Source organism: Xenopus laevis, chromosome 2S (assembly GCF_017654675.1).
Source record: "Xenopus laevis strain J_2021 chromosome 2S, Xenopus_laevis_v10.1, whole genome shotgun sequence".
NCBI classification, from domain to species: domain Eukaryota; kingdom Metazoa; phylum Chordata; class Amphibia; order Anura; family Pipidae; genus Xenopus; species Xenopus laevis.
The window spans coordinates 108,022,960-108,040,853 of NC_054374.1; the positions used below are offsets into that span (position 1 = coordinate 108,022,960).

The 17,894-nt window shown below is 36.4% G+C and overlaps 1 protein-coding gene across 1 annotated transcript in view; it reads left to right on the forward strand.

Moving 5' to 3' along the window:
• Positions 1-17,894, forward strand: part of LOC108709739 (collagen alpha-1(IV) chain-like) — a 110,807-nt gene that overhangs the window by 30,645 nt on the left and 62,268 nt on the right. The window contains exons 3-12 of the mRNA XM_041584255.1: positions 8,612-8,701; positions 8,788-8,832; positions 10,265-10,309; positions 10,390-10,452; positions 10,726-10,779; positions 12,586-12,612; positions 13,856-13,936; positions 14,026-14,088; positions 16,246-16,281; positions 17,086-17,127. Coding sequence (XP_041440189.1) covers positions 8,612-8,701; positions 8,788-8,832; positions 10,265-10,309; positions 10,390-10,452; positions 10,726-10,779; positions 12,586-12,612; positions 13,856-13,936; positions 14,026-14,088; positions 16,246-16,281; positions 17,086-17,127 — 546 coding nt within the window. The remainder of the gene's footprint in view (positions 1-8,611; positions 8,702-8,787; positions 8,833-10,264; positions 10,310-10,389; positions 10,453-10,725; positions 10,780-12,585; positions 12,613-13,855; positions 13,937-14,025; positions 14,089-16,245; positions 16,282-17,085; positions 17,128-17,894) is intronic.

Below are 17,894 nucleotides of genomic sequence, written 5' to 3' on the forward strand. Positions count from 1 at the left end.
TTTTCCTCCAAATAAAACTCAAATGTTAAAAAGGCTATTAACATCTTTAAATGGTTCAACAGACCTCTGCCATTGACTTCTACATGAAACCAACAGGTTTTTGGTGGCAAAGTATTGAATTAGAACAGTTTCCAGGGTCAAGGTGATAAATCTCATTTTCAAATTCAAATTCGAGTTGGTGGTTTTAAATTCAAAATTGTGAGTTTTAACCAAAAAAAAATTTGAAAATTCTAATTTGAATTTGAATTTACCATTCAAACCTTAGTTTATCTGTCCCTATCAGAAAAAAAATCCCATAACTTCGAAATTCAACATTTGATAAATAACCCCCTTAGTGTAACTAGGCTGTGTTGTTATCATTATGGACTTTGTATAAACCCAAATATAAAGCTCCCTTCTTATAACTTCACTTAGTTACTAGTGATTAAAGCACCTTGAAAAATATACCAGCTATAAATATTTAGGTAAATGTTGCCCATATGTAACACCACTCTATTTATATAACATTGGCCTGTGTTTTAATTAAATACATATAATTAACTTGGTCTAGTGACCAAACAGAGGCATAACTACATCACTTGAAAAATATTCCCAAGGCATGGTCATGAGATTGCCTATGAGTGCTAGGTAAGCATGAAACGCGTTAGGCACCATGAGGGGACTGTTTGATTTTTTATATAATATGCAATAAACTTGTACTTTTTTAACTTACAAGCTTACATGTCAACTGTGTTTTAATTATACATTATATCAATCATATAGTCAAAAGAATGATAACTGTACATTGGTAAAAAGTAGTGTGAGGCATGTTTTTAAAGCAAAGCAAATAAAATAAACGTATTTCAGGAAATTATCATTGAAATTCTGGTTTGAGGGAAGTCTAGGAAATGTATTCTTAAAAAGAAAACAAAAAGGCTGGATTCTGTGTGATTTCTCTTTATGAATCATTGTTAGTGGGAATGTTGATTTTTACAGACTCCCATATGTTCCTAGTCATAGAATCATGAAATTGATTTAAACTGACAAAATTCCAAAAGAGTGCAATGCCATGTATGATAATGGGGGGAAATAATCCTAACAGCTGGCAGTTCATGCTGTTAATTCTTGATCTGTGCTCACCAGCTGCATCTAATCCCAAACGAATTTCATGTTTTGTTTCCCACTTCAAATTAATACCAGTTGGACAACTGATTTATTGATATGTGCTGAGGGGGTTAATTGACAAATGATCTTGACAATATTCTCTTTAAAGCTAGGATCCACTTGTAAACATCACCTTCCTGAATGTGAGTTTTGTAATATTGTTACACTCTGAACCTTCTTATACAGTGTATGAAAACAATTTAAAGCCTATCAGCCCTTCAGTTCATTCTTTAAATAAACAATTTATTATAATAACGGCAGATGTAAGGAAATCAACACTGTGACTGGCTCTTTAGGAATAACAATAAAGTAAAAATTACAAGACACAAGACAAATGTTATGAAAGACAAATGACAAGAAATGTATAGCATGAAGGTCATCTAAGTTTACTAAAATAATATAGTTGTTACTGACTGGTTAGGGGAATTGAATGAGAAAGCAACTGCTATTAATAAAAAAAAACATATTGATATAAATATCATCAACAGACAACATCTAATTTGAGGGAGTAGAACCCTTATAATTATTTAAAGCCTTTCTTCCCCCCTGGCACATACAGAAATTGTAGGGCACCCCATTTAGGAAAGTTCACTGGAGACAAAGATGACTTCACAACCTTCAACTAAAAGAAGAGTTATTGCAAAAAGAACATAATTTGACTTGACTTCTAGCTTCAAAGTTCACTGTGAGGAGGAAGGTCATAGCATGTTTCCCTCCACACCATTAATATATTTGGTGGAACAGGAGTCCATCATATCTTAAACTGGGTGCCACCTAAAGTAGCACATTTCATTTTCCCTATTGATGGATTATGGCAATTGTTTTTTCTGTACTCTGCCTCCTTCCTGTCTGCCAAGGCTGAACTACAATGTAAACAGGCTTTCCAGCTTATTGGAGCCTTGCATTACTCCTGACTACAGTTGTATGTGAAAGCTGGACACATACAGATCTGTGGGAATCTGGCCCAATTCCTATAAAATCTAAAAAAAAAAGACATATAGTATAAATACATTGCATGCTGCTGCCTGAGCACCAAGTATCACCATATAAAAACCTACACATTGAGCTGTTCATTGATTTTAGGCGTATGCAATGAGTATTGTATGTTCCAAAACATTTTTGAACAATACCTATACCAATACAATTCACTATAACAGTGTTTGTATTTTGCTTCTTATACTGTCTGTATATTTTCAGTTGACTTGAAGCTGTTACAACAGAGTAAGTATAAGTTTGGTTTAGATTATGGCATTCTGGAGTTGAAAAAAATAAGTAGACACCATATAAAAAAAAAATGGTTTCTTTAAACAGATGATTGGATTCATTCCTCAAAAAAGAGAAATACATAACTTTTTAAATATTATATGTATTTATTCTTTAGCGTTACCAAAATATTTACTTTGTTATTTACTTTGCTGAAAGCTTTGCTCCTGGGAGGAAAATACCCTTTTTCAAATTGAGGATTAACAATTTAAACAGGTGTTAGAGCTCAGTGATTATGAACTCTATACCCCATTCACCAGAAAGAGGATTTACTATCCAATGATCACATTCTGACTGATAAATGGTATACATTTGGAAAAATTTAAATATGCCCCTAAATTGACCTGTATATGTAAATATAATAACACAATGTTCTGTAAAGCTGTGAAACAAAAGCTCAGACTTTTTTAAGGAAATTGAGAAAACACACAAATGCATGGTTAGAAAAAGGAATAAATATATTTTGCTAGTTTCTGAGATATGTGTCTTCTTCCTATCCAACACTTTTCACTTGATATTTAGTTACTTTATGGGGCAGATTTATAAAGGGTTGAATTTTCAAATTTTTTTACGAACAAAACTCTTAAATTCGAATTGTGAATAATACAAACTCGATTTGAACTCAATTTGAATTTTAATTTGAATTTGAATTTAGAGATTTATCAAACCATGCCCCTTTAAAAATTCAAATTCGATAGTTCACCACCTAAAACCTGCGGTGCTCATGTATAGGTCAATGGGAGAGTTCCGGTGACCAATTTGAAGATGTTACTAGCCTTCCTTACATTCAAATTTTTTTGGAGAAAAAAACTCAATTCAAGTTTATTTGAATTCGATTCGAATTCTAATCAAGATTTCAGGTCGGTAATATTTGTTCGTGTTTAAGATATAAGATTTTTTTTTATTCAATAACCCCCCAATCGAATTTCGAGTATATTCGAATTTATTAGAGTTAAAAAAAATTCACATGAATTCGAAATTCGACCTTTGATAAATGTGCCTCTATGTGTGGGATGTGTCACTGGGCACACTGGGCTAAAAAGCACATTTCATACAGTAATACATTATTGATTATACTTCTTCTTAGCATGTAAGGAATTATATTTTATTGTAATGCACATAGTTAACACTTAGGGGCAGATTTACCTAGGGTCGAATATCGAGGGTTAATTAATTCGAAGTAAAATCCTTCGACTTCGAATATCGAAGTCGAAGGATTTTGCGCTATTCCTACAATCGAACGATTCGAAGGATTTTAATCCATCGATCGAAGGATATTCCTTCGATCAGAAAATTGTTAGGAAGCCTATGGGGACCTTCCCCATAGGCTAACATTGGCCTCGGTAGGTTTTAGGTGGCGAACTAGGGGGTCGAAGTTTTTTTTAAAGAGACAGTACTTCGACTATCGAATGGTGGAATAGTCAAACGATTTTTAGTTTGAATCGTTAGATTCGAAGTCGAAGGTCGAAGTAGCCCATTCGATGGTCGAAGTAGCCAAAAAAAACAATTCAAACAATTTTTCCTCTATTCTAAGTAAATGGGCCCTTTAGATGGTCCAACAGATGACAGCAACCACTAAGGTTAGCCATGTGGAGGCTAGCTATCCCCAGGAACATTCTACAGCAGTGATCCCCAACCAGTAGCTCGTGAGCAACATGTTGCTCCCTAACCCCTTGGATGTTGCTCCCAGTGGCCTCAGAGCAGGTGTTTATTTTGGAATTCTAGACTTGGAGGCAAGTGTTGGTTGTATAAAAACCAGATGTACTGCCAAACAGAGCCTCAATGTAGGTTGAAGAGCCACATAGGGTCTATCAAATGGCCAATCACAGCACTTATTTGGCACCCCAAGAACATTTTCGTACTAGTGTTGCTCCCCAACTCCCTTTACCTCTGATTGTTGCTCACGGGTTCAAAAGGTTGGGGATCCCTGTTCTACAGAGTAGGCAGGTCCCAGGCCAGGAAACATATATACAGGGATAAAACAAGAGAACACTCACAGGCGGTGTGCAGCAAAGTCCCAAATTAGGGAAAAAGAAAGAAACCCCACCACAGAGGGAAAAAAAATTTGCACATGCCCAACAATAAGGGGCACATTTACTTAGGGTCAAATATCAAGGGTTAATTAACCCTCGATATTCGACCGTCGAAGTTAAATCCTTCGACTTCGAATATCGAACGATCAAAGGAATAATCGTTTGATCGAACGATTAAATCCTTCGAATCGAAGGATTTTAATCCATCGATCGAACGATTTTCCTTCGATCAGAAATTGGCTACAAAGCCTATGGGGACCTTCCCCATAGGCTAACATTGGCCTCGGTAGGTTTTAGGAGGCGAACTAGGGGGTCGAAGTTTTTTTTAAAGAGACGGTACTTCGACTATCGAATGGTCGAATAGTCAAACGATTTTTAGTTCGAATCGAAGTCGAAGTCGTAGTCGAAGAAGCCAGTTCGATGGTCAAAGTACCCAAAAAAATACTTTGAAATTCGAAGTATTTTTTATTCTAATCCTTCACTTGAGCTAAGTAAATGTGCCCCTTAGTGTTTGTCATAGGGACAGAAAGTTAAAAATATAACTTTTACTTCTTCTCTTAAAAATAACAACATTGTTTAAAAACTCATTAAACTGTGTCTAATACAAAAACAGCTATGGGATTGATTAGTTGCCATGGGTTACTGCCCATGGGCAAATTTGCCCAGTGTTGATAAATTAGCCACAGTATCCCATAGACTCCATTTTATTCAAATAATCCAAAATTTAAAACTGATTTCCCTTTTCTCTGTAATAATTAAACAGTATCTTATACTTAAATAATTCTTATTGGATGCAAAACCAACCAATTAGGTTTATTTAAATCCGAACATTGTAGGTCTCTATAAAAATATACTGCATAAAACAGCTCATATATAAAACCCTGCATCATGTAAATGAATCATTTTCACAATAATTGACTTTGGTTGTAGTATGTGCCATTGGGTAATCATAAATAGAAAATTGCTATTTTAAAAAAATAAGGGCCGTCCCCTGGGATCCTACAATTCAAGGTGCATACAAACAAACCATACATATTAGGTTACATGGACCAGTTAAGAGACAGAGTTGTGTCTTTTGCTTCCACACTACTGTTACAGTTAGAGTTGTAGTATTTCTGGTCAGGTGATCCCTGAGGCAGCACACAGACCATCATGAAATGGTGGTTCAAGGCAAGAGAAGTAAAAGGACAAAATTTACTAAAATATATATAACAGTTTGGTAAAATTCTTTAATATGCCATTTAATTTGATATAAATCAGTTGCTTAAGTATTCATTTTGGGGGTATAGTTTTCCTTTAATGTTTACATGATTTTCTAGTAGACTTATGGTATAAATATCCATATTATGGAAAGATCCATTATACAGAAAACCCTATGCACAAACATTCTGGATAACAGGTCCCATACCTGTTCAGCAGGTAAGAGGTGACTCACGCTATTTGTAGTACACCAACAAGCTGGTGCCTATTGGGGCTATTACTCATTCTGTGTTAGATAGCGATGGTGGATAGGTAATAAGCACAATGGGTGCAATTGGGGCAAAGGCTAGAGTCTATAATGGAGGACCTCAAGCCTCTGCCGTCCTCTTCATGCCCATAATTATGAGGGGATTAAAAAAAGCAAAACAGTGGATGGCTTCTGGACTGTTTGTTCATAAGGACATATAATAGGAAAATTGACCTATGAAAGTATCTTACCAACATGGCATATGCGTATCAGTAAAAGTGCTCTTTTACATGCCTTACCTTGAGCCACCATTTTGTTATGGTTTGTGTGCTCCCTCAGAGGTCAGCTGACAGAAAATAATGCAGGCTCTATTGAACCAGGAAGAAGTTTCGGAGTATATGGCTCTGAAATAACAAAAGTGGGATAGACTTACTGTTGGTTGGAAAAGGAGCCCAGATGATATAAAAAGAAGTATATCTTTATTAGGACATATTCAAACCTGACCTTACTCATAAGTGCCCAGTCTTGGCACAAAACGTGTCAGGTTTAAATATGTCCTAATAAAGATTTTCTACTTTTTATATCATCTGGGCTCCTTTTTCAACCAACAGTAAGTCTATCCTGCTTTAGACTACTGTTAATGACTTTGGTTTAATGGAATAAGATTTTTTTGGGAATCTACATTGATTTTTGGACTATACTCCATGAGTGGAGGCACACACCACAGCTAATCAGATTTTTTGTTAGTATATGACTCTGTCCTTTTATTGGCTAAAGAAACCTAGCATGTGTGCCATCTGACTTCTGGGTGGTTTCACAGTAAATGGATACTTTTCATATGGCTTTTTTTATTAAAGCCTGCAATATTCAGGAGTTTCCAGCAGAAAAATTAGATAATGGTCTAAAAGTTGTTACAGTGTGGGATTTGTGTACAATGTATGTTAGCCTGTCTCATCCTAACCAGGTTGGTTTCTCTGCTTTGCTACTCCACAAGTCCTACCTACTCAGAAGCCATGTCCAAATATCTTGCACTGATGAGATGTAACAAGATCAAAACAGTTTGTTTGCACGTTTGGATATATGACTCTGAACCATTAGGCTGTATCTGTGCTATAAAACCATTGGTTCTGGATGCATGGTTGGCCACAGGACATAAAGAAGTGATTTGAATCAGTGGCATAACTAGATGTTACTGGGCCCCACAGCAAATTTATTTTAGGGCCCCCAAAATATTCAGAGGTTGTCCTGTTTTACCAATATATATTGAAAATGCTCATTAAGTAGGGCCTCATGGGGCCCCTAAACCTCCTGGGCCCCCCTGCAGCTGCAGGGTCTGCTTCCTCTGTAGTTACGCCCCTGATTTGCATGTCTCAGCCCATAATGCCTAATGTAAGCGTTAAAATTAAATTTTTCATATTAAGGCAGTGCTATGTGTGTAGCATAAGACACACAGAAGGCTTTACACTGCAGGTCTTGCATTGAGAATGGCTTTTTGGCTCCTTTAAAGGTGGCCATACACGGGCATATAAAGCTGCCGATATCGGTCGTTTGGACCGATTTGACAGCTTATCTGCCCGTGTACGGGGGCTTCCGATGGGTCTTCCCGATCGATATATGGCCACGATATCGATCGGGGAGGTTTGATTTTTAACTGACCGACCCGTCGGAGCCCCTTGGCACATCGTAATTCGATCGTTTGAATTACCCCCGATATAGCCATGCCGTTAGTGGCATGTCGGTGAAAGAGCGGATCTTTGAGTCTATGGCCACCTTTAGCCTGTCTCACCCTAACCAGTTCAGTTTATCTGCTTCAAACTGTGAACATCCAAACTGATGTATGGCAAAGTGCACCCTCTTGTGGTGAAATGCAAATATGTTTCATAGATGACAAAAAAAGATATCAATATTGTAAGGTGAAATAAGAAAACAATTAATAATCAATGTATCTTATTACAAAAATAAACAGAGGAGCTTATTTACTGTCCAGATAGTTGGTAGATTTTCTATTGTAAATGCAAAAAAGTGAGAAAAGCCCTAGAATTGTGGTTTATTTTAAAATTGTATACAGTATGACTATATGCTTTTGTGGTCATGACCTCTGTTTTACACAAAACCCCTATTTTAGTCTGCACTCTGCAGTTCAGTCACTCAGTTTAATATGTTAATTAGGTCTTTATCAGCCCTTCAGCTGTCAGACCAGTGAGAGTGTGCAACTGTCCTTGGTATTGGCTATGCATGCTTTTCACCCGTATTGGTTCCCAAGTAGTATTTAATTTTATTTACTTGATGTACTGTATATGGGAATGAGAATAATTATGTGCATTTTTGTTAAAGCATGTGTGTTTTGGAATGCACAATTCTGGTTGTTCTAATTCGGGGACTGCCTCTGCAGCTATACAGCACATTTAATTCCTAAACAATATTTTGTACGTGTGTACGTGTTGATTCCTAATTTTAACTATAAACAATGGATCGTAGAAGATTATTCCCTCCATGAAAATGTCAAAGATAAATTTAAAACACACAATGAAAGGCTGCAGCAAAGAGAGTTGTTGTAAACTGACATTTAAACCACAGATTAAATAAAAACAAGAATTGAAAGAATATGTTGAATGTAGAAGCTGGCAACATGATAAACATCGTCATCATATCATTATAAAATACTTGAGAATTATAAATAAATAGATGAAAGATAATTTTTAACTACATTTGTCACTTTCCACAGGGTGAGCGAGGTCTGCCTGGTTTATCTGGATTAATGGGCTTTCCTGGACTCCAAGGGCCAGAAGGGCCACAGGGACCAATAGGTCAGAAGGTAATTAACATAAACACTGGTATACGTTTGCCTTTATGGCATCTGAAATACTGTAATTTATTGTTCTTAATTAAAATCTATTTCAGGGTGACACAGGAGAACCAGGTCTTCCCGGCACAAAAGGAACCAGAGTAAGTTATATTAATTTTTCCTTTTCCAGCATATGAATTATTTTGCTTTTCCTTGTTGTAGAGCAAATAAGGTGTGATAATATCTATTTGATTCTGTTGAGCAGAATATCAATCTCCATGTCTCCTCCGCATCACCTTTAAAGATGACCTGTCACCAATCTGTATAATAAAAGTCCTTTTCAAATTAAACTGGATATCCGATTTCTATTTTTTATTAAAGCATTTATAGCTGTTGTAAGGTAATTTAAAAATCTCAGCTGTCAATCAAATATTGTCTGCCCCTCCTCTATGCCTTAAGGTGGCCATAAACGCAAAGAGACGATCTTTCCCCGATATGCCACTAACGGGCATGGCTATATTGGGGGTAATCTGAACATTCGGCCCTCTGGCCGAACGATCGGATTACGATGAGAGCGCAATGGGCTCCAGCGGGACGGTCGGGACAAAATCAAACCTGTCTGATCGACCAAACGACCGATCTCGTCGGACGAAAAATGTCGGGATTCTCCACACACGGTCCGAAAATCGTACCTCGATTCGTACGATAGGATCTTTGCGTCTATGGCTACCTTTAGGCATAGAGACATGGCAGACAATTACTTTCACTTTCCTTTCAGCATTTCGTAGATGTCACTGCTCTCCCCCATTCTCTTCACCATTTAATTGTGTAGCCAGTGCATGGGGATGGACATCAGGTCCCCCGATCTGGTGCACAAACAAGATTCTGAGAAGATACAAGGCTTGTCTTAATAACAGTGTCCACAAAATGGCTCCTGCCTTCTTGCTATTATAATGTATTCCAAGACGGAAGGAAACCAGATTCAAATAATTTATTTAGTGTAAGTTCATTTTGCTTGACTAATGTGACAAAACAGGATTTTGAATAATTTATTTGGGTGACGGGTCCCCTTTAAAAGATGCACTGTAACACTGTTGGGAATATTTATAAAGTGCTGGGCAGGGTGCAAAGCACAAAAAACAGGCACAAGCTGCCATGTATTGTGCACACTTGGCCCTGCAATGCAACTACTTTAAACTGTATATTTTGCATCTGTCACATCTGCATTGTGCCACTAATTAATACCTAAAGTTTGCCTATCAATCAGGCAGAAGCCAAGAATTGCTTATGTTACCATATCTGCTAAGCGGCTTAATTTAAATTGTAGTGCGAAGAAACGACTGATTACATGAATCGATAGATGGTATTCAGGCCTGGACTGGCAAATCTGTGGGTTCTGACAAATGCCAGAGGTTCAGCTGTAAGATGCCATAGAAAGTCACTGGTTAGTAATGGCTGTTTGGGCCTTGTATTTGGAATGCCGGGGCCTATTTAGACTCCCAGTCCAGACCTGATGGTATTGCATATAACATAGCATTTTTGAGTCGTGCTTTGAATTATCAATACTCATGTTCTCTTTTTGTTTAATTTCAGGGTCCACCTGGTTCTCATGGATTTCCAGGAAATCCAGGTCTTCCTGTACGTATAATAAATAAAATGTATCCTGCATTATGCTATTTGATATTATATTTTTTAATACACTTTTTTTTCTCTTTCAGGGCATACCTGGGCAGGATGGCTCACCAGGCCCACCTGGGATTCCAGGGTGTAATGGCACAAAGGTAGAAATGTGTTTAGTTAAATATGACCTGTAACACAGGGTTCTATAGTGATCACTTGTTGTGGAAACAGATACTTTCATTGCATCAAGAGTCAATCTGTTTGCTGATGTTCTGCATTAAGGCTACAAAATGTTACCAGTCCCTGTATATAAGTATTTGAATACTGTTTGATAAAGAACTTCAGTTTGCTTTAGTCTCAGCTTATAACAGCAGTTTAAATGTGGTTGAAAGGCCAGAGATGTGGTTTCAGCTGATTGGTAATGTTTATCTTAGGGTGAAAGAGGACCTGTCGGACCACATGGGCTTCCTGGAATAATTGGGTATCCTGTAAGTACTACTTTTAAGTTCTTCAATTTTTGTTCTTCATATTATAGTGTCAGCAGATAAATTGGGTTCTAATCACTCCAGGAAAGGAATAACATGGTTGTGTTATATCTCCATGCCAGAAAAGACACTGAACCTAATGTTTTTTATATAAGAAATATGTTTTACACCCCAAGACAGTTGCAGATCAAGAGGGTATATTGATCCGGTGCAGCAAAACTTAAAAACTGCACATGGGTAATTTACAGTTTGTCAAAGCACAACTGTATTTCTTTTTTTTCTATTAATGTAACAAATGACAGCAAATTAATCAGTTAGCTGGTTCTCTACCACTGTTGTGCACGATACAGTTTCCTTTGCTAACTGTCCATGAGTAAAATAATTTTTGACATGATGGATCAGTAGCTTCATATGTGACCTCTCTCTTCATTGGTCATGCTGCCTTGTTATGCAATGACTTTAGACTTTCTAAAGGAATGAGGAGTAATATCATAGATGTCACAATGCTTAAAGTAAGTCAAGTAGTCCATAACCAACATTCAGATATAAAAAGGTTAATAGGAGTAAAGAAGAAAGAAATGTAAGAATTACAAGTCATAGATATCATAGGTATCATACACTTGTTTGTGTTGTAAAGCAGAAATCAGGAAGACATAAATAGAAAATTAGGAACTTAATAGCGATGAGCGAATTTATTCGACAGCGATGAAATTTGGCCATGTGGTAATTTTTTCACGAAACTGCGCTGAAAATTTGCTGTGGAAAAATTTGCCACAAAAAAACTCCCATTGATTTTATTGCATTTGGAGAAAAAAAGTCGCCATAAGAAAAAATGCCCATTGACTTTAATGCCTTAGGACAAAAAAGTCGCGATAAGAAAAAACGCCCATTGACTTTAATACATTAGGACAAAAAAAGTCACCATAAGAAAAAACGCCCATTAACTTTAATGCATTTAGAGCAAGAAAAATTGTCACGAGCTTAAAAATTGTCACGTGTAAAAATGGCCATTGACTCAAATGTTAAATTTTGCAAAACACATTGGAGTCAATGGGCATTTTTATGCGCGATCGATTCTCTCATCACTAAAACTTAATGCATGCCAAGTGATGATAAAAACCCCCAAAGTATATCAATAATAAAGTGTGTAAAAAGAAATGTGCATAATAAGTTCTTTTTCTCAATGTGCACAAAAGAGGACTCATTTACTGGATAAATTCTGTGTGCTCATAGCTGAAGCTTTACTCACCAGCCAGTTCTTCCAGTGAACACGAGTAAATCCATTCAGATTCGAAAAAGGAGGTTGCACCTTAAGATTCAGAATGGTTATTTTACAGTGAGGACTTCTCTTCCCGAGCCTGATATATTGACAGATAGTTTCAAGAAAGGGTTGGGTTAGAAAATGCATGCTGATTTGGTGCCATGGACTACTACACCTGATATAAGTTATTCCATGTCTTAGTTGTTAAAGGTTAGGTGATGTAAAAAGCAATAAAACAATGTGTTTGGCATTAGGATTGGCAACATAGTACCTATAGCACCAAGGTTAGCACCTTTAGATAGCCCCTAGAAATAAAAAAAAATTACAAGATTGCATTCAATAAAACAAAGGCCTATTAAACATTGCAGCCAGATGGCTGGGTCTCCCTCCAATGTCATGGCATCTATTTTGGTTTCTCGGATATACGGTACACTCTATTTTATGGATTAAGCTGCCTGCATTACTTCTGTGTAGCTAAAAGGCTACCTCCACAATGATATATATCTTATATTGTTAATTCTATTGACAGCTGTTCTTTTGTTTTTTAGGGATCACCTGGGCAACCAGGACCAAAAGTAAGTTTCCATTTACTTTTATTCAAATAGTATTTAACACTGGAATCTGGAAACAAAAATATCAGAAAAATTGTAGTTCTCAACAGCCTGCCTATATAACTCCTAGCTCAAAATTCACACACTTCCTATTGAAGGACAAGCTATCTTGTTCCTGGGTCTTTGTATTCTTGCTGCTGTTTCATGGTTCCTGATTCCTGCTCCCCTAGTCCTGTCCCTTTTGTTGATGTTAGCGACCATATTTGTTTACTTTTTGACCAATTACAGACCTCAACGACTTTGCAAAGCTTGCGACCAATCGCGAAGTGTATTTTTCAATAAAATATTTAAGAAAACTCCTGTTTGGCGATGTCATATCCACCAGTGAATTATTTTACATTGTGAGCAGTTAAAATTTCGCAAGAAGCCATATTTAATATTTAATTACATTCCCCCTTTATTTGTTATCTGACTCTTCCTGTCTGACTTCTTGTGTGGTAAGACCTGATGACACCTGAGAAGCTGAGGGCCAGGTCAAAAGCCAAAACTGGCTATTATAGGTTCAAAAGAGCACAGATAGACCAGACTTAAGTTACTTCCCTTGGGTTTGGTTTTAATGTACTTTTCGTTAACAAAAATGTCTCATGAAATAACTGTAAGGGAGAATTACCTGCCTCCACGCCGACGCTGCCCTGCTGTTCAAGATGGCGGCGCCCAGTCCTTCCACGAGGTTCTTCCCAGGCGCGGCACTGTGACGCCAGCGCATTTTCGCCGGCGTCAGAATGGACGCCGGCGCCTGAATGGACGCCAGCGTCTGAACGCCTGCGCAATTACGCCAGCGCAGTGACGTCATCACGTCCATCTTTTGGCGCCAAAGGAGGCCTATTTAAGGAACCTAAAGGTCTGCAAACATTGCCCAATTATAGGTTCTACTTCGTGTGTTCCTGGGTGTGTTCGTGTATATTGATTCTTGATCTTGACCCTTTGCCTGTTTATCGTTATTGAACTCTTGCCGCCTGAACTGACCTATTGCCTGGACTTTGACCATTCTTTTGCCTAATCCTATTGTACCGCAAACTGTGCTGAACTTCAGCTTCCTCTTTGGTCCGCTACTCCAGTTTGAGCCTTCGGGCCCTTACATTAACCATCCAAAAATCAATATATCAAAAAGCTCAGAACTAACTTCTAAGGTAATTGATTGCGTTTCTCTGACTGCCTGCTTATTAAAGAAAATAAAGTGATTTGTGAAACTATTTTACTTTTCTAGGGAGAACCTGGAGATATTACTGGAATTGATGTATCAATGGTAAAAGGAGAAAAGGGTTTTCCTGGAATTAACGGATTACCGGTAAATTATCTCTTAGTTCACATGCCATACAGACTGAAGGCTGCTATGTAAGATATGCTACATTAAGCTGTTTCTACATTTTTCTACAGGGTACACCTGGATTGCCAGGTACACCAGGCGTTGTTGGACCAATTGGGCCACCAGGCCCTGCAGTAAGTGACCTTTTTCTCAAAATCATAATTAAAGGAGAAAAAAAACCTGAAGGACAATATAGCCTCAAATGCTGTGTATATACTCTGTACTAGCCTAAAGGTTCAGCAGCCCTGTAACAGTAATGATCCATGTCATCAAAATTGTCCACAGCAGCTTCTGATCTTGTTAGCTGTTGTTTGAGTCCCAGTGACACTGCATATACTAGTTGTACTCTGTGCTGATGTTGAAAAAGGATAATAGAAAATCATCATAACATACATAGTAACATAGTAAGTTAGGTTGAAAGAAGACAGTTCATCCTTTTAAGTCTATATATAACCAGCATAACTGCTAGTTGATCCAGAGGAAGGAAAAACCCCTCTGAAGCCTCTTCAATTTGCCTCAGAGGGGGAAAATTTCCTTCCTGACTCAAGATGGCAAACGGACCAGTCCCTGGATCAACTACGACCAAAACTGTACAGCATATTCTAGATGGGGCCTTACAAGTGCTCTATTCAGTGGAAGAATGACCCCCTCAACATTTTGAATATGATCCCTTTACTCTGCCCACCACAGATGCCAAATTTACTGACCAATAATTGCCAGGCTGAGATCGTAATCCCTTTATAAATATTGGAAGGACATCAGCATTCCTCCAATCCATAGGTACCATACCAGATGAAAGTGAATCTGAAGAAATCAGAAAGAGAGGCCAGTATAAAAATGAACTAAGCTCTCTTAGAACCCGAGCAGAACATAGTGTTACAGTATATCTCATAAACGGTGATGTTACATGACTGATTCTTGATCATTTCTGATGCAGAATGAACTGGTTTTATAGGTTGCTAGTGGCAATGGGAATTTTAATTCATTACTGCTCAGCCTTTTTCATATATATATTTTTTGTATAAAAAGTATATTGGGACTTGGTCCCTAGGTTCAAGGGACAGTAGTCCAGAGCTGTTATGAACATTGCCACACTGTGTAATATGCAGTGCGAATGACATCACTATACTGAATATTAACGACTTAAAGCTTTTACTTTGAGTTTTATTTGACTCTAAAAGCAAATATTCAATATTTATTAAGCACAAAAACATCCAAATGAAAAAAGGCTGACAAGGTGTCCTAGAAAAATTCAAGCAAATTTTTTTCAATCCAAGGTTTTTTGTAAGTTGGTGCACTGATTGAAAATAATGAGTATAACACGATGGCGCTGGGTTCAGGGTTCAGCCCCTCCCCACATTTTCAAATGATCAAATATGAGTTTGGTAAGTTATCATAAAGAAAACTATAAAATGTATACATTCAACATTTTGATGAATAAGCCTCTTTGTTATTTAAAAGTTTAGAGCAAATCACTATGCACTCTGGTTTTGGTCGTATTTGAGAAAAGAGGTTGACACAAGCACACAGTAGAATGGATTTTAGAGGAATGAATAGTGACCCATTCAGGGGTAAATAATTCTTGTTTTTCCTATATATTGCATTCTGGAAGGTAATTAAGATAATAGAAAATACTTTTATTTTAACAGTTTCAAATGTTTGAAAATGAAATGATATTGAATTAAATAGTTTACCACAAACTTAGGCTTTTCTTTTAATAACCCCACTCCTTTTTAATATTTAATATTAAAGGGATCCTGTCATCAGAAAACATGTTTTTCTGGGAAATTGACAATATGTCTAGCCCCATGTCAGATTTCAAAATTGAATATAAAAAAATTTGTTTGCTCTTTTGAGAAATGGATTTCAGTGCAGAAATCTGCTGGAGCAGCACTATTAACTGATTCATTTTGAATTTTTTTCCCCATGACAGTATCCCTTTAAATAGGGACCATTTTCCATTGTAAAAGGTAATCGGCGTTACTTGCTTTCTGTTTATAAAGCCAGCAGTCATGTCAATTACAATTAATTTAATTCTCTATATAGGTAAAGCGATGTAAAGTTTGAACCATGTTTTTTTTCCAAAAAGGAAGTAGTAATGTGGAAGTCAGGAGGAGGTCATCACATATTTACACAGAAAAATAACCTTTAAAAAAAAATAACAAAAAAACCTTTATTTATTTTTTTACCAAACTCCCTATACTTTGCTATAACACAAATCCATGAAATATATTTCCATTGTTCTATTGTTCCAATTTAGCTTAAACATATAAATGCACAATTTCTTTCAGGGACCTCCAGGTTCACCTGGTACTCCAGGACAAAAGGTAAGCACTCAAAATGTTTATATAAAACTTGCCAAATAAATAAACATTTTTAATTTTTAATGAAGAACTGTTTTTCTGTTCCATTAAAATGTGCTAAAAATGTCATTAAGGCAAGCCTAGTTTTTGTGGATTTATTCTAAGCACCCATACTCCATGTTTACCTTGTATTAAATCTTTCCCTGATTCATTTCACTTTATATGCGTTTTCCCCTTTTCCTTGCCTTCCTCTAAATATACCCCTTCTCAATTTTATATTTTGTTCCTTCTGTCTCTTTGCAACTCTGTCATTCTGCCACTCCTGAATTCTTTCCATTATGCCTCTTTATTTCCTATCTGGATTAAGCAAATGTTCACATTTAAAGGTTTATCTAGTATTTGTTAACATCAAAATAGACATAAATGCTGCATCCTTGAAATTTAAGTGAGCAAAGTGTATTACATTATTATAGTCTTTTCTTTGCTCTATAGTTTCTGATAAAGCAAATAACAGTGTTTAAACACTATATTAAACATAGCAAGACATAACTTAACTACAAGGAAGTGTTATTTAGTAAGAATGTGCATAGTGTACTTGTGTATTTATATATATAATGTATTTCAGTATATAGATATATGGGAGATATCTTAATTGCTTGACTACAATTCCTTGTAAATTTGCAGCTGTACATCCTTACAGCTGCAGATCTATTTTTTCTTACCTTAACAAATACAGAATATTTTCTTTCCTTAACAAATACAGAATATCAAAGGCAAACTGATATTATAATATAGGTATTTTTTTAATCTATTTTTTATATTCCATAGGGTGAAATGGGAATAAGTTTTTATGGACCAAAAGGGGAAAAGGTAAGCAAAAACACCCTCAACTATTTTATAGTAAACCGTGTTTTATTATTTCCCATTATATATTAGACAGTTCAAATACAGACAGTTGTAAGATACAAAAATGCATTGCATTAATATATAATAAAAAGTATTTACAATGTGTCACACTCTTATAGAGCCCATTTATGAACAATAGAATTGAATTTTTTCTAACAATCTCAAAAAATGTGTTGTTTTCCTGTATGTCGAAAAAGCTCTAAAATGTCTAGGTTTATTAAATTTAAAAGCCACGGAAACCTCTAAGGCAAAACGTCACAAAGTAAAAGTTGTCGAGGTACCATAGAAGTCAGTGGAAGTTGTGCTGATCCTATTGGACTGCTTTAAATCAATTTGGATATTTAGAGATTTTTGGATTTTTTCTTCGCTAGAAATTGTCAAGGTTTTCATATTTTTCCCTTATCATTCAGCACTTTTTTTCCGTTCACACTTTTTATAATCAGATCTTTATATAAATTCAAGGACGATCACGGTTTTAGAGTTTGAGGGGCACATTTACTAAGCTTGAGTGAATGATTCGAAGTAAAAAAACTTCGAATTTTGAAGTATTTTTTGGGTACTTCAACCATCGAATAGGCTATTACGACCTTCGACTACGACTTCAACTTCGATTCGAACAATTCGAACTAAAAATAGTTCAACTATTTGACCATTCGACCATTCGACAGTCAAAGTACTGTCTCATTAAAAAAAATTTCGACTACATATTTCGGTAGTTTAAACCGAGGTAC